This window comes from Camelus bactrianus, chromosome 18, assembly GCF_048773025.1.
Source record: "Camelus bactrianus isolate YW-2024 breed Bactrian camel chromosome 18, ASM4877302v1, whole genome shotgun sequence".
NCBI lineage: Eukaryota > Metazoa > Chordata > Mammalia > Artiodactyla > Camelidae > Camelus > Camelus bactrianus.
The window spans coordinates 17,702,938-17,723,665 of NC_133556.1; the positions used below are offsets into that span (position 1 = coordinate 17,702,938).

At 45.4% G+C, this 20,728-nt stretch overlaps 1 protein-coding gene across 2 annotated transcripts in view; it reads right to left on the reverse strand.

The window, feature by feature from the left end:
• PRKCB (protein kinase C beta) overlaps positions 1 to 20,728 on the reverse strand; it is a 297,660-nt gene that overhangs the window by 88,391 nt on the left and 188,541 nt on the right. For both annotated transcript variants that reach the window (XM_074346195.1, XM_074346196.1), the window contains exons 6-7: positions 5,101 to 5,257; positions 3,720 to 3,854 (exon numbers count right to left, since the gene is read on the reverse strand). In XM_074346195.1, the coding sequence (XP_074202296.1) occupies positions 3,720 to 3,854; positions 5,101 to 5,257 (292 nt within the window). The remainder of the gene's footprint in view (positions 1 to 3,719; positions 3,855 to 5,100; positions 5,258 to 20,728) is intronic.

Consider the following 20,728-nt stretch of genomic DNA (forward strand, 5'->3'; position numbering starts at 1 on the left):
CATCAATAATAAAAATGTAATCAAAAAGCTGAGACTAGAGGCTATAAAACATGCCTAAATAAAAACATGTTAGAAAGAAAACTAAAAATACAATGGCAGACTTTGAGTAAGCTACAAAAGCTCAAACGTGACATCAAAACAGAGGAAATATTTGTTCCTTCCAATCCATGTCCATTATTTTTAAATAGTGGAGTAAGTTAAGAGAGAAAAAATAAATTAGCAAAATATTCAACTGAAATTCAAAGACAACCATGAAACACACCTACAGCAGAGGAGAAAACAGAAACCCAGAATTGATACACAAATCCCAAAGCTCATTCTTTGAAGAAAAAAAAAAAAAGTAAAGGAGACGAATCTCTGAAAACAAGGGGAGAGAAAGAACATAAATAAACAAAATTAGAAACAAAGAAGGAGATCTGACAGCAGACACAGGACTGGTGGTAAAGCAGCAGATGAGAGGCCTGGGGCTGGGGCACCACATCTGGAAGCTTCTGGAAGCTTCCAAGCTGCTTCTGCTGTTTCTGCCACATGGTCTTAAATTATAGCAACAGAATAGCTGGGAGAGCTCAGCCCCTTCCAGACAGGGCAACTGGGTCTCACAGAGGGAATGGGACTCATCCAAGATCATACAGGGACAGGAACCCAGATTTCTAGCATTTGGTACATTTCTAGGTAAGACAGCATCAGAGATGTCTTGGTCCTAAATGAAGAGGACTTTTATCTGCAAAACCTGAAGAGGGTTTTTATTTTGCAAAAGTTCCCTCCCTACTATTATTTCACAGATTTTACAACTATCCTAAGAGGAAGATGGGGGTGAGGGGAGGGCTGTAATTCCCAATGAATGGAATCATACCTGCTGAGAAGGCTGTGGTACAGGAGGTGAAGTGACTCATCTGAGGTCACAAAGCATCCCACCAGTTAGTAGAGCCAACTACCAGAGTCCAGACCTCCACCAAGTTCCACATCAGGAAGGAGAATGGGACGTGTGGGTGCTTAGGTGCTGGCATCACAGAGATCTGGACCCGAACCCCAGGACTGGCCCTTAGGAGCTGTGTGCTCCTCACACATCGCTCAGCTAGTCTGATCCCGGGAACGATGCTGCACACAGAACTGCTGGGAGAGCTCAAGGATGATGGAGGTGTAAAGGCTTTTGCACTTACTCCTGCTGGACCATCCGTTATCATCGAGACACGCGGTCCACCCTGCACCCTGCTGTTTGCTTCAGGGGAGTAGACAAGGCAGACGCTCGCCCAGGAAGAAGGATGTGGCCCTCTGGGGCCTGGAGAACCACGGGAAGGAAGAAGGTGAGGGGAGGGTGAAAGCAGAGGGGTTTGGCCCCCTCCTCAGTGGAGTCCCGGTCAGAGACCTGCATGGAGGACCACAGCATCAAAGCAATGGGGGGTTGGAAGACGGAGGGATCTGAGACCCACTCCCGGATGTCCACGCTGGAGACTCAGAAATAAGGAGTCACAGACGTGCTGAGCAGGGCTGGGCCTGGCAGTGGCCTGCAGGGTGAGACAGAAGAGGGCCGTGTGTGGTGGGATCTCACCACCAGAGGCAACAGCCAGGACCTGGAAGGCCAGCACAAAGCCAGAAGGATGCCCCACAGCTCGGAGAGTGGTGGGGGTGGGACTCATCCTGCCTCCTTGGGCACTGGTTCAGGGACCAGGCAGGGTCGGCCACTCTGCAGCAGTGAAGGCCACAAGCCACCGCTTGCAGTGAAGGTCCCCTTCTCCTTGGCCACTGCGTAAGAAAGTCTAGGTCCATTATAGAAAATAAAGCACTATATTTTTTCTGCACATATGACTAATGCTGAATCAATGTGTGACTCCAGGACACCTGGAAAGTGATCAGCGCAGCCCGGTGCCTGGCATCGAGTCAGTAAGTGGTAGCTATTGTTATTACAAATTATTATTATTATGTCCTCTCCTGTCTCACTGATGCCCCCCCCGGGATCCTGTATTCTTTCTGTTTAACCTCTTTACGCTTGATTTAAAGAGGAAGAAGCAAGCAATCTGCGAGTAGCCACAGTGGGAGTACGCAAAGTCGAAGCGACCATATGCCAAGAAAAATTATCCAAAACTTAGAGGGGAAAGGCACAAAGATGACGGTGTGACCTTTTAACGTCATGCTGGAGCATTTTCTAATTAGCTCTCTCCCTCCTCGTGGTAGTATTTATTATTCACAATCCAGTGGGATACAGATGGTCTCCCAGCTCTGCAAAGATAGACGTTAACTTAGAAAACTGAGGTGGGACTCCTGTTCATCAGTCTGGTAGGTAAGATAACCTCCGAGGTTGTGATTTTATTGCCCTAATTCAGCCAAGTTATTTCAGCATTCCTTTGTCTACTGACAGACTGAGCAATAGACATTTGCTGCTTTCTCAAACCTCCAGAATCACCCATTCATCTTCCAGTTTCCCTACTCATAATCTAAGGAAAACTCTGACAAATGCTCATTATCATTTGTATAAGGATGGTGTCTTTAACCATTTGCAAACTGTGCTTTAACACACCTCTCTTTTTTCTGTATACTCTCAGCTTCTGCCTTCTTCACATCCATCATATCACGTTGTCTTTGATTAGTTACTTGAATAATTTCTTCAAGGTTTATTGTCCCTCTGTAGAACCTAAGTTCCGTGAGGGCATGTTTGTCTTTATTTTAAGATTTTTTTTTTTTGATGTTTTCTTTTTTTTTTTGAGGTAGGGGGGAGGCAATTAAGTTTTGGGTTTTTTTTTTTTTAATTTAATGGAGGTACTGGGGATTGAACCCAGGAACTTGTGCATGCCAAGCACGCGATCTACCACTGAGCTACACCCTCCCCCTATGTCTGTCTTACACCTGATGTATCTCTAGTGACTAGAATGGAGTGGACACTCAGTATGTATTTCAATAAAAGCCTATGGTAAACGTGGAGGAGAGACAAGAAAGTTGTAAGGAGCACGATGGCAAAGATGTGTGATCTCCTTGATGGAGTCTCTTTCTTGCTAAACTACAGTTTTGATTTTGATTGTCTTTCACTTGTAACTGAAAAAGCCCAGAGTGGGACCATTCAGAAATGAGACAGTTTCTCTTAAAGAGACAGGAGCAGCCCCTAATGACTACTTCTCCCAAAGTTCTAGTGCCAAGTTGGACCATCTCTTCTGACTCCTTTACTCAGCTAATGGTGAAAGAAACGGTTGCCAAGGGGACTTACCTATCCTCTTTGCTGGGAATACTGGGCAAGGATTTTTTTTTTTTTTTCCTTTAGCAGGGAACAAAGCAAAAACTCCAGAACAAAGAAGATACAGCAGCTGACCATGACAGCAACCCTCTCCCCAGCACTTCTGTGGCCAGGCTTGATAAACAATCCCAATAAAGAAGCATCTTCTTAAGAAGTCGTATTTTGACAGTAGATTACACATATCTTTTGGGTAAAGTGTGAGAGCTATCTTAGTGCCCGTGGGGCCTGTCAAGTCGTATAACTGTGTAAAGCAGGGCAGATGTAAAGCGATAGGGACTCGTGAGGACTGTGGCAAACAGAAAAATCCATGTCCTATCTAAAGGGGGGATTAACTATTCAATTGTTCTCCTTTGCTGCCTCCTAAGCCCAGATTTTTATGGGAAATATCTTGATTTTGAAAATATTGGCAACTAATTTTTTTTTTTTTTAGCATGAGGACTAAATACAACATACCCGTGAGGCCGTGTGGTAGCTTTCAAAGCAAAACCTTCCTTACCAACCATCAACGCCAGCTTTCTGCAGTTCAGAAATCCCAAATGACAAAGATCCCATGAAGTCATTCCTGCTGGTCAGATCCCAGTCCCAAATCTCTACGGACAGTCTTCTGTCCTTGTCCGACTCCTTCAGCTGGCTGCAAGGGGGCAAAAAAGAGAAGTCAGGGGACATTATGGAGATTTCTCAAGCAGACGAAACGTCTAAGAGGACAAAGCCCGAAGGCAGGAATGGTGACAGATTACAAGCTGCTGCAAGAAACATATTCAGTTTCCATCCCAGGCAAGCTCCCCAGGGAGACAGAGCTTTTCCTGTTTTACAGCCTGTGGCTTAAACAAGCAGAGGACCCAGGCCAGCTCTGACAGGTCAGTTCTAACTAATTCTGCTGCCTTATGTCTTAATAGGATCCGTGATGTTCACAGACGGACACAGGCACTCTAAGAACCATGATGTCAATCATTCAATTGTGCGAGTGTTCGCACACATGAGGGTTGAGGCTGAGGCTGAGGCTGAGGAAATGTCTAGAGGAAAGTCTTGCTGGTGCCGATCTGTTGGATGGGGAAAGTGTGGGATCAGGGAGGTTGTCTGTTCTAAGGCGTGTCCTTGTCTGAGGCTGAGATGGGTGCCCAGTTTTGCTCTGAGAGGGGAAAGCAGGAAGGGGACTACTATAAGGAACCATGCTTTTGGCTCATGTCCTCTGGAGTCAGACTGTCTGTTGCTAAATCTTGTTCTACCCTGTATCTGTTGTGGGCACTGGTTCTTTAACCTTTTTCAGCCCCATTGATAAAATGGGGATGAAATAACCAGCGAAGCTGGATCACTCCATACAGTGCTTGCTATATGTAGTATATTAGTTCAATAAATATTGGCAGACATCTCTCACATTTGTTGGCCCAGATGCATCAAAGAGTGAGCCAATGTTCTTAGAGTACTAGCCAAGGAAGACCTCCATGGCAGTCAGCAGAGCCCCCGGCAGACCATAGGCCCAGCATCATTCACACACCCAGCCCTAGAGAGGTTGTCACCACACCCTGTAAGTCATGGCCCACGTCTGCCAAGACCAAGAGCTCCTCCCACAATCCTTCACCTAGCAACACATCACACTGTTTTCCATCCCACCCACTTCCCCATGCCAGAGACATTCTCAACACTATTAAAAAAGGTTCTGATTTTTACTTGGCCTGCAAGGAAAAAATGCAGATGGAAGGAGAGGAAGGGAGAGAAGGAAGGAAGGAAGGAAGGAAGGAAGGAAGGAAGGAAGGAAGGAAGGAAGAAGGCAAAGAAGGAGGGAAGGAAAAGGAAGCTGGGAGAGGGCCTCTCCCATCTCAGGGGGCCCATGACCCCACCTGCACCCCCCAGGCCAGGCTGCCGTCATTTTAACTTACAATCTAAATGTCTCGTTCCACTCGGGGTTGAGGGAGCACTTAATGGTTTTGGTCTTTTGCTTGCTCTCACTCTTGGGATCAGGAATCAGTTTCAGTTTCACATAAGGATCTGACAAGCCGTTGGGGTCCATAGGTACAAGGTTTTTAGCATCTCTTACTAAAAACAGAAAGAAAAAACAGTTTCAGTATTAACAGCCCCCAAATGTTTAAGCACCAACCAGTGATGGTTGTGGAACCTGTGAAAAGGTCCTTGGCCTCACATTTAATGGGAATTTCCATTCATTAACACCAATAGCTAAGAAGTTAACAAAGTGAGATCAATTCATAATTTGTAGACTTTGCTCTCTATTGGTTTAAAATTGATTTCTGAGTTTCACATCACTCTCTCTACTCTTCCCTTGAGAATAACTGTTATGTTCTCAAAGCTTGCTTTCCAAATAGTCTACAAGAAAGTTTGGCTTCTTTTGTTTAGTATAATGTTTTCAAGATTCATACACACTATACTTCATTTATGGCTGAATAGGATTCCCTTGTAGGAATACATCAAATTTTGTGGCTCCATTCATCAGCTGATTAATATCTGGGCTATTCCCACTTTTTGGCTATTGTGAGTTATGCTGCTATGAACACATGAATACTCTGACACAAAAGGTCACATGTTCTATGATTCCATTTATATGAAACAACCAGAACAGGTAAATCCAAAGAGACAGAAAACAGAGTAGTGGTGGCCAGGAGCTGGTGGCATGGCAAATGGGGAGTGACCATCTAATGGATTTGGGGGTTCTTTTACAGGTGATGAAATTTCTTGGAACTAGACAGAAATGATGGTTGCACAATACTGTGAATGTACTAAATGTCACTGAACTGTGTACTTTAAAATGGTTAGTGGTGAATCTTGTGTTATTTGAATCTTATCTGAATTCAAAAAGAAAGAGCTAAAAGAGTTGCCCTCTAAACCAAAGTGCACCCACAACCAGTACCCAGACAGCCCGTAGAGAGAAGGCTCGAAAAACAGCAGCACTACAGCGAGGCTCCACCTGCAACCAAGACCACCTTGCGTAAAGGAGGCTGTAAGACCAGCTCAGAAAGGGAAAGGACGCAGAGGGTCAGCAGTGCAGATGCACCTGGGCATAGAAGGATGAGGTGGAATAAGACATCAGCCTGGAGAAATGGGAAGAAGTTAATTAGCAGTCAGCTCAAAAATGAGCAACATCACTAGCCCAGGGAAGGAGATTAGGAAATGAGAGTTGTTTAGATCTTAAGGAGACAGTGCCAACTATCCCACTTCTGACAGGAAAATCCAAAGCAATATATTAGCAGATTGAATCAAACTATCTGCTAGAAGGCTAATATATAATGACTCCTATCAGGAATGCAAAGATGGTTCAACCCTGGAAATCTATTATTAGAATACGCATCACTTTTATAGGTCAAAGGAGAAAACCATGCCAGAAATACAGGAAATTTTCTTCACAGGATAAAGGATATCTGAAATAATAGCTCCAAAGTTAATGATAAGTCCCATAAAGTCAGGAATAAGACAAAGATACCCATCACCTCAGCCATCATTTAATATTTTTTCAAAATGTTTCATAAGTGCAGTAAGATAATAGAAACAGAAAAGTAGGGGATAAAGCATCCCCCTCACTCCTTGCAACCTTTGCTTCCACTTCATCACAGCCACCTCCTCCCTGATGCTTAAAATACAGAAATTACACTATTTTCTCAAACTCAGTTTCATGTACCCCATGATCTTATGCCACTTGCCAACTTTCCAGTACATTAAGTCTAGTACCCCACTGCTACAAGTCTCTCATCACCAGTCTGTTGAGCCCAATATATCTTCTCTTTCTCCCTATTCCTTCTTTCCTTTGCTCCATTCACCCCCAATTTAGAGCTTTGGATGCATTATAATCATTCCCTGAAACACTCTCAACTCCCTTGCTCCTCTTTCTTTCCATTTTATCTGACAAAACCCAGCCCAAGTTAAATTCAAAGATGTTCCCTTTGTTTTCCTACATTCAAGTCGCAAGCCACTGCTTGGGATGGAGTCAGGGTGAGGAGGGCATGGGGCTGGGGAGGGAGTGGTAGTGTCTGATTTGCCTAAGATCATATAGTTAGTAAGGGGTTGGGACTGAATAAATGAGATGAGACAAGGTGGACTGAGAGAAGAGTGAAAAGGGACCCCAGGATGCAAGCTGCAACTTATTCTGTCAACATTCCTCTGCACTTGAGCATATGGCCCTTTCTTCCATTTATCCACAGGTTAAATTCCATTTCAGCCTGCAAGTTGTATCTCATTCTTGCACTAAAAGCAGGACTTTTTTTCGTCTTTGGTTTGGTTGAGTTCAATAAGCAGATCCTTACTCTATGCTAGCCATTCTGCTAGGTGCTGGGGACGGGGGTCAGACCAACATAAGATGTTGATCCCATCCCCAAGGAATATATAAACCCAAATTTATTCAAAGTATAGTAGATTTCTAATGAGACAGTAGCCAGGTTATATAGGGTAATGGATACAGGGCTATAAGATGCCAGGGTCTGCACCCTGCACCCTGCACCCTTCAGTATGTCTGGAGTGACACCTTTCATTTGTTTCTCTAAAAAGTTCCCAGGTGATGCTGCTGTTCCTAGACCATAAAGCACACATGACGTAAAGCTTTCCTAGATGATATAATTTCTTAAATCCCCATACATTTTCCCCCATGGAATACAATCTCCAACTGTTACTTTCTCATGGACGGAGCCTTCCAAGGAAAACAGCATGTGCCAGTTTCTAGGCTGGGATCTTGGAACGACACATCTGTCACCTAGAGAGCTGCATAAAAACACAATGTGAGATGCTATGAAGTGCCAGAAACTTGTCTGTCTGGTTGATTGGCAACAGACATGCAAGTAGAAACACCTCATCTTTCTTCTGAGACCACACTTCCTTCCCTGTCTTATAAACTGACACCACAGGACAATCACCAGAGCATCCTTCTACTGTGAGTTTACAACATCACAGCTCCTTCAGAGAGCTCTCTGCAACACAAGAGTGTGTTGCATTCTTTTTTTTTTTTTAAATTGAAGTATAGTCAGTTACAATGTGTCGATTTCTGGTGTATAGCATAATGTTTTAGTCAGTCATAGACATACATATTATCTGTTTTCATCATCCAATCTCATAACTCATGGTTTAAGAATGACCCCTCCTTGGGCATCAACGTCCCTGGAACCAAACATTCCTAATAGAGGCATGACTTCATCTCACCTTCAACCCTTACAGATCCTTCCTTCTATTTATGTCCTTTTGGGTCTATCCTCTACCAAAGGGGCCAAAATTTTCCATGGAAAGGAACAGAGTGGAACTGATTCTGGGACCGTGAGTGTTCACATTTCCAAGAGCTCTGGCTACTAAAGCTGCTGTATCATGCACAGGTGACAGTAGCTTCAGGCTAAGATCCAAAGCCTGTCCCTCCTGTAGCTTTCAAAGTAGAGCCCTGTTTCCCAGCAGCAAGAGAGCTGCATATGTATCGAGAAAGCAAATCTCTCTAGACCACACTTGGCGAGACTGACTTTGATTTTTCTTGATAAATGTTTCTTTACTATCTCTGTTGAAACCCAGCCAGCCCAGATGGTACCAAATGCTTCACACAAAGCAGAAATAGCAACCTTCCCCCCTGGTGGAAGTTTGCTAAGTGTACAGGAGAAAAGCATCCCAATCAAGAGAACATTGCTTGCCTTGGAAGTGAAGCTGTTGGGGGGTAAGATCTGGCTGTTTCCATCAAAGGGTCTTCAGAGCAAATGAGGCCTCTGCATTCTGGTGGAAGTTACCTAATACAGTATTGAACCTAGAAAAATCAGCACTGCTGTTAACTATCTTCCTAAGAATTGTTCTTCACCAAGAACTTTCCTAGTCTCCCCCACCCCTCAAAATACAACTGTCTATTGGAAAAGTGAGTAACTCCATTGTTTTAAAGCCATTATCTCAAACCGTGGGAACCAGGAGCTTCTCTTTAACTCCCTTTTGAAGGTACTTTCTTCAACATCACGAGTCCTCATCTGTCCTCCCTACGTGTCCTCAGTTATTCAAAGCAATACCCACTAACAGTCAGTTATGTTTGAGGATGTTTGCAAGGACAAAAAGGAGGAAATAACCCGAGTGCCCAGCAACAGAGGAAGGGCTCAGTAACCTAGATGACATTCATACTGTGAAATACTGCATACACGGTAATAACATGGGGCTACCTTTATGCACCAACACTTTGAAGAAAACAGCAAGATGAAGATCGACAATTACAATATACTGGCTCTTCGTTTAAGGGAAAGGTCTGAGGACATCAGTGGTTCAACTGATGACATCTGGATCTGGACTGTGAATTGGATAACAGAGCTGGGTTAATGTCACATTTCCTGAGTGGGCTAGTTGTACATATGCAAGAGAAGGTCCCTGTTCTTGGGAAATACATACTGAAGTATTTAGGGGCAAATGGGAACCGTGATTCCAACTTACTCTCAGGTTGCTCAGAAAAAAAAATGCATGCATAAAAATATTTAATAAAGAGAATAATAAACCAAATGGGACAAAATATGAACAATTGGTAAATCAGGTAAAGAGTATACAGATATTCCTTGCACTATTCTTGCAAATTTCTGTCATTTTGAAATTATGTCAAAAATAAAAAGTTTTAACAAACAAGGCCCTTGAAACCTTCGAGAAAAGTTATAATAAAATAAATTTTCTACAAGGTCAAATATGAATGTAAATATATAGAAAAGAGTCTGGAAGAATATAACCAAAATTGGCTTAAAGTAATGGTTACAACTATGGAAGAAGTAAAGAAACCTGGTTTTGGGGTTGTGGGCAAAAGAGACCTTAGCCTTACCTGGCATATTCTGCATTTATTACAAAGAATGCATTCTTATATTAACTGTGTTATTAAAACTTAATTTTAAAAAGCAGTTCAGTTGTGGTGCATCTACAGTCTCCAGGAATCCATTGCTCTGGACTTCAGGGACCCATCTTGTTCCCCAAAGACGTCACAGAGCAACTGAGTCTGCAAAAGTCATGGCTTGAATCACTGAGCCCTTGGTGATCTATGCACAGACCCAGAACGACCTCACTGAGATCAGCTGGACACCCCCAGCACGTACCCCAGGATCAAAGCAGGGTTGGGGGGAAGAGACTAAACAGGTGGCAAATTTCAGAACCATCAACCTATTTTCTCTACCGTGCTCTGCACCCCCCCCCTTCTATTCCAGTGACCTCCTGACGGATGGCAGTTTACCTGGGTCTTTGGTTATCCCCAGATCCCTCCCACTGGCCAGCCACACCTTCTTAAGTTAGAAGCTTCTTTAGCCTCCTACTTTACAACCTACTCCTAGATCTGTGTCCTTTTGATTCCTGTTCACTTACTGCTTCTTCTAACCCCAAGGTTCTCTGATGTTGTAGCTTTTGTGAGCCCTGAATCCATCAGAATCCCCATCTTAACCAGCCATCCCTGGCCTCATCTGCCCAACTCTGGTTACAAAGCAAGCAAACCCGGGGTCCTTGGGCAGCCCACATGCAGGATCTAAGTCATCCCAAGCACATCATGGCCAATGGCTCCTAGAACAGCTGGCTTCCTGTCACTGCTGGCAACGGTACAGTTGTCACACATCTAATTATCTGTGTTGAGACAGACTTCCAGCTGGGACCATCACAGTTCCTAGCTAGAAGAGAGCCTGTCAGGCCATGGCAAGCAAAACGATGAGAGGGAGCTAGTGCAGAAGAACTGGGAGCTAAATTAGCAATAGCTGGACTCTGGAGTCAGACAGACCTGGGTTTGAATTCTGCTTCTGTCATTACTCTCACTTACCTGATGCCCTCGGTCAAGACTTCTCTGAGCTTCAGTGCCCCGGTCTCTGAAATGCTGATAAAGCCACATACAACTCAAAGGGCTGCTGGATAATAGTAGGATGGCCATCCATGCCAGTTTAGCCAGGACAGCTTCACTCTGTATCTGTTGTCCTTTCACTCTCAAGAGAGTCCAGTTCAGACAACAAATTATACGGTCACCCTAATTATCAAGGATAACGGTGTCGAAGAAGAGTTTAAAGCATATGGCAGAGGTTCAACAAATGTGGATTCCCTTTTTTCCTTTGAGAGAATTTAGAACAGATTATAAAACTATTAAGATCAATTTCAGGGCTAAGAGAGTATGCCTCCAATGTGACTTTCATACAAATGAACCTGGAGGAGGTAGTAACAGGATGAAAGATGATCTGAAGCCAAATGTGATCGACCCATTCCTTCTTCTATCATGGCCTCCTCTCCATTCTGATCCAGCCACCTGGAGTCTCCCCTGGATTGCTACTTCCACCCTGTTAACCTTTCATCCTTTTACTTCCCTGCTCCCTTTACATCAGTTTTTTTTGAGCCCATCAAACCCTCGGATCCGTCAGGTCGTTCCTGTCCTCTGGTCCATCAGTGCACTGCTGTGGAATTACTCCTTTTCTAGCCCTGCCGATGTGAAAAACCCTCCAGTCACTTCTGGACACAGGCTTAAATATTCTGTCTTTTCAACAATATCCTGTCTGCATCCCTTTGACCATCAGTGGTACGTGACTTAGAGAGTGCTCCTGGAGAAAAGAATCACACGAGGCAGCTCAGTGCTCCTACACACTCATGCCCTCCGACCACATCCTGGTCCTCCACACTGCCCGTCAACCCGACTGACTGTGCCTAGCCAACTCTCCCTCCCACTCGCTACAGAAGTGATTGCAAAAGCTCATCGTGTTAAGGCTTCCTGATTCCTACTCCATCTCATTCATCCAGTGATCCTCTGTCTTACATACTTGTGTCATGAATTGCTAGTTCTATTATGTTTTCATCAGAAAATGTGGGCTGAGCCATTTCGGGGGCATTTTGTGGAGAGCTGAATGAGGGTTGCCTCGCACCAATTTTGTGCATACTACGGGGAAAAAAGAGGTGATTCTCTGACTGAAGGGTTCTAGCTTCAAGATGGAGGTATTTGACACTTACTTTAATTAGATTATTTAAGTTATCTATATCCATATTTTTTTCACCTGTTCTGTCTGTCAAAGTATGTTTTAAAACCCTCCTGTGATGGTATTTCTATAAATTTCTCATTTCATTGCTAGCAGTTTTTGCTTTTACATATTTTGATCCTGTTATTTGAGCTTCATGACTATTTTTCAGTCTTGCATTTTACCTTTCCTACTTAAACAACTCTTTTTTATACAGCTTATTATTTGTTTGTCGTGAGCTCTTCTCTCAATATAGCTGCTTTTCCGTTTGCCCTGGTCTTGTCTCCAGGAACATCTGACTCCATTTACCTATGGATAAACGATGTTTGTCCTCTACATCTCATTTTCTTCATGATTGTAGTCATTTCTTCATCCCTCTTCCCCACCATCTGGGGGCACTCCTCAAGCTGAGTTCCATCCTACTGATTATGTTTTCTGCAGTAGGCAGTCCTCTGTTTTTTTCCACACATTTTCATTTATTTTATTGTTTTAAATTATTTTTTTATATCATACCCTGATATCCTTCTCGTTTATGCCTTTATCTCCATCTCTTGCCTTATCCTCTGCCCTCCTTCCCTTTCAGTTTCCCTCTTTCTCTCTCCCTCCCACCCTCCTTTCCTCTCCCTGTTTTTTACCTGTTTATTTTCTGCCTGGATGGTATTCATTCTGCCTCTTTATCATTTCATATACTTTGAGCCCTTCTTACTATCCCCAGTGCTGCCACCTCAACAGTAATAATTGTGTCATCGGGTTATTGGGACTATGAAGTTACATTTGAAGCCTGCGAAGTGCCTGGTACTGTCCTTGGCAGGTGACGAGTGATTGGTAAACAGCAGTCACACATACGGTTGTTGTCTGGACATTCATTTTTTTCTCTCCTGGTGAAATTAAATCCTCAGAGTCAATTTCTTGCCTACAGTCTTGCTGCATTCAGCCCTTCCTCCACACCCCTGCACTGAAGTGATCTTTTGAAAACTCATTACATACTCTCTACACAAAACCCTTCATAGTTTTAGAAAAATTTTTTAATATTACTTACTATAAAACTACGTCAAAGGAGAAAAAAACATATAATTATCTCCAAAAAAAGACAAAAAGACAAGTGATGAAATTCAGTAATCATTCTTTTAACCCTTAGAAAAAGAGGCGTACATACACGCTTTTCTTGGTATAATAAATATATCAAAGGCTTTCACTGTACTTATGGGTGAAGCTCTAAAGGCATTCCCAGTTCCATTAAGGCTACAATAAATTAAAAATGCCCACGATCACCACTATAATTTAACATCATTCTAGACATACCAACCAACACAATTACATAAAAGAAAGGTATTAAGACCCTTAGATGTTGGAAAAGAGGAGGCAAAAGTAGCTAGTATTGTCTGAACTCTGTCTTAGAGGAATTCTTCAGTGGTTCTGACAGGAGACTGACACTCTGGTTTGCAGCCCTGATAAATTTTTCCCATTTTTAATCTCTTAGTCATTCTTTGGGAATTTAGAAGACGTTAAATATATGGTCTCAGTTGAGCATGAATTACTTTTTTAATTAAAAAAAAAAGTTACTCTAAATCTGGGAGAAAGAATTCTTTGCTTTATGAGAGGCCAGTCTTGGGCACATTATTCTCAACAAACTGGAGTTGGATACAACCCGGATGCCCCAAGGTCCAGCCAGCTGATCCCCCTCAAGTTCTGAGTCTGTGCATCACCGCCCAAACCAGGTAACTTCCATGCTCTGTAACTGGCTTCTTCTTGGAGCCAGAACCTCGGGAAGTGAGCACTGTATAATCCACTAAACCCAGTTTAGGGTCATCTAGTCTCTACAGAGGTTTCCCTGGTCTCTCAGGGTCCTGAAATTCCCAGGGCTGCTCTGTATCTGTGACTCTACACAACCTCAACCCCTAGAGGTCCAGAGACCACTCCCCTCCCTGGGGAGGATCTGGGTTAGTCCCTCTTTGAGGTTTCACAAGTACCGTCTCTTAATACCTGGCACTTCCCAATGGTGTGAGCAATGTCACCAGGTCTCCCTGGGGATACAGGGAGAGCGTGCAAGACAGAGGAGGCGATCTTCAGACCAGAGTGGAAAAACAAGACTAAACCCTGCCCCAGTGAACATCTGTTGCCCTCGGGCTGGTCCTGGGGGTCTTCCCTTGTGCCTAAGACAGATGGCCTGGGAGTTAGGGATCCGATAAGCTAGCTTTATTTCTTGTTTGGAGACCACCTCATGCCTCAAGTTGAGACAAAACAAGAACAGACAAGGCTTACAGCTTCTTTGCCCACATCCTTGGGACAGGACCCTGCCGGTGTGCCTCCCCCCAACCCCCATGCTGAGGAATTGCAGCAGAAACATCAGGCAGGAGGCATTCAGACCCTGAGCTGCAGTGGCTGCTGACATGGCTTTGGGCGCTGCTTCACAATGTGATTATTTCTAAAGATGTGACATAAATACTAACATGGGGTCCCTGGAGCTGCAGAGTCGCTGCTTGGCAGCTTAATTTCGACATTCAGTCAAAACTGTCCGTCGGCGGCTTTGCGCAGCCCAAAGCAACCACGGCCAGAAGCCCCACAATCTGCTCTCTAAGTGATGGGTTTAATTTCCAGAGGCTCAGGACAAAAGCCTCCCAGCTCTGAGGAAGGCAAGCTTACCTCCCTTCTCCAGAGAACCAGTGCATATTTTCTCATTTCTTCAGTGGGATCCCTGCTTTGATAGAAGAGCCCTATCTACATTAACCACATCACTGAATCATGGGATCCAACAGGTTTTTTTTTTTTTTTCCCAAAACTGACAGCCACATTCTCACACCATGTTCCCCAGGCAGTCAGAGGAAAGGGCTGTCATTTGAAGATAAGTTTTCTGTTTCTTCTACTGTCATTTGGGGGCGATGAGGGAAGAAAACATCTGTTCAGAAGAGTCCCAACAGAGGCCTGTTCCCCCTTATGTACTGTCAAACATCCTCAATGGCGTGGAAGCACTAAAAGAGGGAAGGTTTTCCTGCTGGACCCATTTATCCTAAATGGATGGATGGATGGATGGATGGATGATTAAAGTCATGGGTCTTAATCAGCCTGCAGGAAACAAGCATCCTTCCCACTTTCTTTTCATTATAATCTTACGAAATTATTCCTGTCTCAAGGTCATTGTGGCACCTACTGAATCCTCCCCACCTTTTCCCATGCTTCACTGCTGCAGGCGCGCGCACACACACACAGACGCACGCACACATTATATTCAAAACACATGGCATAATCCAAGTACCAGCTAACCAGGACTGATGCCATCCTCAGCATTAGAACAGGGTCGTGGAGGCCCCTCGATATGCCCAGGTGTTAGCTTTAGTTGCTGCGCTGGGGGGCGGTCCAGGGAGCATCTCAGGAGAGCAGCTGGGACAGCGGGGAGAGCCGTCTTAGGAGGGTCACAGCTGTGTGCCGGCCGGTACTGAGTATATTCTGGAAGAACATCCTAACTGCACTCAGACACTCATGCACAGCCGATGACTATATATAAAAGGGTGCACAGAGGCGGTGGGGAGAGTTTTATCGCTTCCGGTCTCGCACAGCCTCACCCTAGGTCTCTGCCTGATATTCCCAGCTCGGCTCAGACCCAGGCGAACATTGCGGGGACCCTGCCCGTCAGCGGATGTGTCCTCCAGCTTCCTGAGAACAAGCTCTGTGCCTTTCTTCCTGCAGCTCAGACCACTAGCTGGAGGCACACTTGGGGCGGAGTGATACGTTGCGGTTTGAAGTGATGTGTTTCTCGCACTTGGCAATTCATTGAATTCTGTCACTTACATCCCGAGGCCCTTCCCCCCCAGCCCCCACCCCAACCGTGCAGCTAGACGTGTGAGTCATTCATGCTTCAGGGAGAAAGTTGTCAAGGCACGGCCGAGGGACAGAGGCAGCACATTCTTGGCTGCGCAGCTGTGAAAGCGGCTGTCTGTGCCTTTCTCTCCATCAGTCCTCAAGAACTGCGCTCCAGGCTGGCAAGGGGACACGGGAGGCAGCAGAGACCACTCCTCGCTCCAGGATTAGTCCCTCTGTTCTCCAGACTCCGAATGTACCGCGCTTTCTCCATTTCAGCTCCCATACAAATCCCTTCAGGGAACAGACCCCAGGGAGAACCTCCGCCTGCTGACCTCAGAAAGAGATGGAACCCAAATCCCAAAGGGGCTTAGCTGGGACATATAAATAAGACCCACACAATTGCCAACAAGCTCAAAACAACTCCCCTCCCCTCACACCATGAACCAAGAAGCACTGTTCCAGGGGGAACAGCTTCTTCCTCCAAGAGGGAAAGCCAGGTGTCCCAGACCAGCAGCACCAGCCTCTCTTGGCAACTTGGAAAGGACCCACCCCAGATCTCCTGAGTCGGAAGCTCTGATGGGACAGGGAGGGGAGCCCAGTGATCTGGACTCGAGCACGCCTTCTGGGTTATTCTGATGCACACTCAGCTGTGAGAACCACTGCCCTTGACCAGCACCGTCCAGCAGAACTTGCTGGGATGATGGGAGCATTTGCTGTCCCCCAGAGCCGCCACCAGCCACATGCGGCTACTCAGTACATTTCAGTTCCTTTGCATTACGTTAAGTAGCCACGCATGACTAGCGGCTGCCCTCTTGGAAGCACAGCTCAGCCCACTGTGTCAGCCTCCTGACGACCCCCCCATCCCTTCACCCTCTCTTCCTCCCAGGTCGGCCTGTGAGCTGCAGATGAATTAATCTTCCTAAAGCAGAGATCTTATCGTGTCATTCCCACTCTCAAAAAATCCTCAGTGACTCACGGTGGCCTACTGATTTTAAGTCCATGTTCTTTTTGTTCTTTTTTGGGAAGCCAAAAATGATTTATTCCAAAATCTGATAGAAAGCAAGATTACATCCTAATAGCGCATGGCAAATGAGCTCTTACTATGAGCCACGCACTCTTCTAAGGGCTATACCTGTATTATCTCAGGTAATCCACACGGAAATCTTATGATGTATGTATTACTGTTGTCTCCATTTTACCGACATGCAAGCTGAGAGTTGAAGAGGTTAAATGTCTTGTGCAAGGTCACACACCTGGTTAACAGTAGAGGGACTTGAACTCAGGCTGTCTGGCTCCAAGACTGCACTCTGAACCCCTGACATCACATTACCACTGAAACCCTGTGCGGGTCAGATCTTTCCCCCCAAGTGTGTCTCTTATTTAATCCACAACTGTGGTCATATGTTCTGGGGCAGCAACTTCTAGGTCTGCCTTCAACATAGCTGCCTGCCTTCCTCTGATGAACAAGGAAAAGCCACCTTCAGATGTCTTGGGCTCCTTCAAGGGGAGATGAACATATTTCTCCCCAAAATAGCATCCTTCCATCTCAGACGGTGTATTTGGCACACGTTAGGTCAAGTCAGAACATCACTCAGAAAAGCATTTTAAAAAATGATAGAGGGAAAATATTGAACTTTAGATGAAGACATTTTAAAAAGCGTAAAACTGTTGAAGGCAGGTGGGATCCAAACAAGGGAGCACTGGAAGGCAGTCTTTGGATTTGGAGAGGCTCTTACGTCTAGAAGAATTCTAATCCTAGCTCCCACCACAGGGCTGAAAGGCAAATATTTGTCAAGCAGTGCTACCCAGAGGAATGGGCACAGCCGAGGCCCTGGGGAGGATCTGAATTCTCCCCCTGGACCAGACATTAACCTTGTCATTGCTGGATCAGGTCCGAGGGGCCAAGGAGGCAGAGGGCACTTAGGTCGATGATTTGCAAACTGATACAGAATTATTCAGATGCTTTGACAACCAGCCCTCATCTAGATGACCAAGCATCATGTCATCATCTTCTTCTTTAGAGTTAAAGATATTTGAGGTACCCAATAGTTTTGTTTTCAAACAGTCTTTAAAAAAAGAGAGTTCAGGAAAGCAGATGGATGGATGCCAGGAGCTGAGGGCAAAGGGCCCTGGGGAGGAACTGCTTAATAGGGATGGGCTTTTATTTTGGAGTGATGGGAACGTTTTGCAACTAGATAGAGGTGGTGGTTGCACAACACTGAATGTACTAAATGCCACTGAGTTGTTCAACTCTAAAATGATCAGGTTCACATCATGTGAATTTCATCTCAATAAATTGAAAAAACAAAAAAGAGAAAGAGAGAGAGAGAGCGGATTAACCTCACACCAAACTACCATCAGCCGAAAAGAGAGCAACAAGCTGAATTGGGCACCTTCGTGATGATCATGACACCCTGGGGCCAAGACCCCAGAGCAAGGTCCAAAGATCCTTCCACAGTGTGTCCTTTGCGATCGCTGGCTCTCTTCCCCACTGTAACTTTCTAGCCTTCCCTGCCAAACCTCCTCACATGGGTCCTAAACTCTAGTCGTACGTGAGTGTCTGCTGCCTCTGGAGTCCCTGCCTCTGGAGAAGGACATGGACAGGACTGAGTGTCAGGATCATGTCCCAGAGCAACTCCCCAGAGGATGTATCCCCAGAGGATACATGCACAGTGGATGAGCTGAGCAGATAGTCGCTCTCTTAATACACTAGGACCTGCACCTCAGATCACAAGTAGGACCACCAGCCATGGTGAGCTGGGCTGGACCAGAGTTCTCAACACATCACAGAGTCCGTGGAAACTGGATGGGCTCCTTTTGCTTCTTTTCTCCTAGTCCTGTTGGTTTTCCTGGCGACTCAGAGAGGGACTCGTGTGTCCCAAGCAGGAGATGAGCCCAGGCTCCTCTCCATACCAGCCATATTGAGCTCTGAGATGTCTGAAAGCAAAGTCTGCCTCAAGTAAAAGCCCAGGAGAGCATCTCAAGGGTGTCTGATGATCATGAAATCAGTAAGCTCCTCCCATCTATCAGAGAGCCCCATCCGCCCTCTAGCCAAGGTTCATGAACCAACAACATCACCCTGGTCTTGGCTCTGACCCACATCCCCCCACCAGCCCTGGAGTAGCAAGGAGCTTCCAACCCCCTGCAAACCAAGTGTGCACTCCCCTCTACCCAGTGTGTTCCCTCCCTTGGCCCTTCGCTCATTCTTGCTGTTGGATGTCTAATGCTGCCTCTTCCCTGAAGCCTTTCCTGACTTCATCTGACCCACCAACAGGACTGTTCCTTTCTTATGTTCAGCAGCACCATATACTGTAAGAGTATGTTTACTTGCCTTTCATGCTCTATTATACTTAACAGAACTCTTGAAGGGAAGGGACTGTGACTTAAAATATTTCTGGAATGAGCATCAAACAATGGCTAAGAGCTTGGCATCAGATAGACCCTGATTTGAGTCAAAGTGAAGCCATTTCCTGGTCACGTGACCACGGCAAGTTACTTAACCTCCGTGAGCCTCGGTTTCCTCCTCTGTACTAGGAGAAGAGTGACAGTGACACCTTACCAGGTCGGGAGGGTTTAGGACCCATAACACATGCTAAGGGACCAAACCCGGGCTTGGTCCCAGCCATTTATCCTCATTTCGTCCCATTAAGTGCCTAGGACTGGGCCTCGTATTTTGTAGGTCCTCAATATCTGGTTATGAAATGTCATTAGATTCCATGATTTCCTGCCAGGTTAGAAGCTTCAGGAGAGGAGGGTCTGTTTCTACGTTGTCACTTTCGGATTCCCAGCCCTAGGACAGCGTCCAGCACAGAGCAGATGGTCAGTCAGTGCTCGTGGAATGAACTGATGACGGGATGAGTGAATGACCTCTTCTCTCCACGCCCTAAAACCACTGCAAAGCTCCAGCCCCGCATGGGTGGGTGCCCTCCTGTGCTTCCCAGAACCGGTGTTTTACTGATGTCTGCACAGCACGTGCAAGGCTTCACTGTGATTTTCCATGTACTTGTCTTAGTGATGGAGGTGACTCCACAGCCCTGCACAGTGTGAGGTGCTCACTGAAGGAGAGAATGACTGTGAATCTTATCGCCTTGGGAGAATCCCATGGCCTCAAGCCCAGAGAGAATTCAAAGGTTTTGTGATTTGGGTTGTTCTGGCCGATGATGCAGACAGTGATGACAACAACATTTCACTGAGCACAGGTTCTTGGCCAGACACTGTTTTAAGGACTTTATACATTTCACGGTATTGCCCCATCCCTGGTGTCCAAACCCATCACTGCCACACTTTCCCATCTCTCTCTGGGAGGCAGGGATCCAACCTGCTCAGAAAAACGCAAGGTCTTGACTGATTTAAGAACAGACTGTTCCCAGAACTTCTGCTTCATCTGCCCCAAGATATGGGGACTGAACTAAACTCTCCCTCCAGCCAGCACCTCCTGCATTTCAAGTACCTTTATCTGATCTAAAACCACTGTCCTTACCAAATTAGTATATTGGGGTGGCGAGGAACTCAGGATAAAGCCGGAGATCCTGGGTTTTAATATCAGCTTTGCCACTCAGTGCTGTGTGCTCTAAATGTTACCTAACTTCTCCGTGACTCAGTCTCCTAGTCTAAGAAATGAGGCTAGCAATAGTCTCATAAGGATGTCATAATAATTAAGTGTATTAATAGAATGTCTGGCACATAGTAAACATTCTGTATGTGCTAGGTTGTTATTATTGGCTATTACTCTATACCAAGACTCTCACAATATACTTAGTGACTTTAACCTCAGTGTCTTCAACCCCCAGAGTCTTCAGAGTCCCCCTACCAGGAC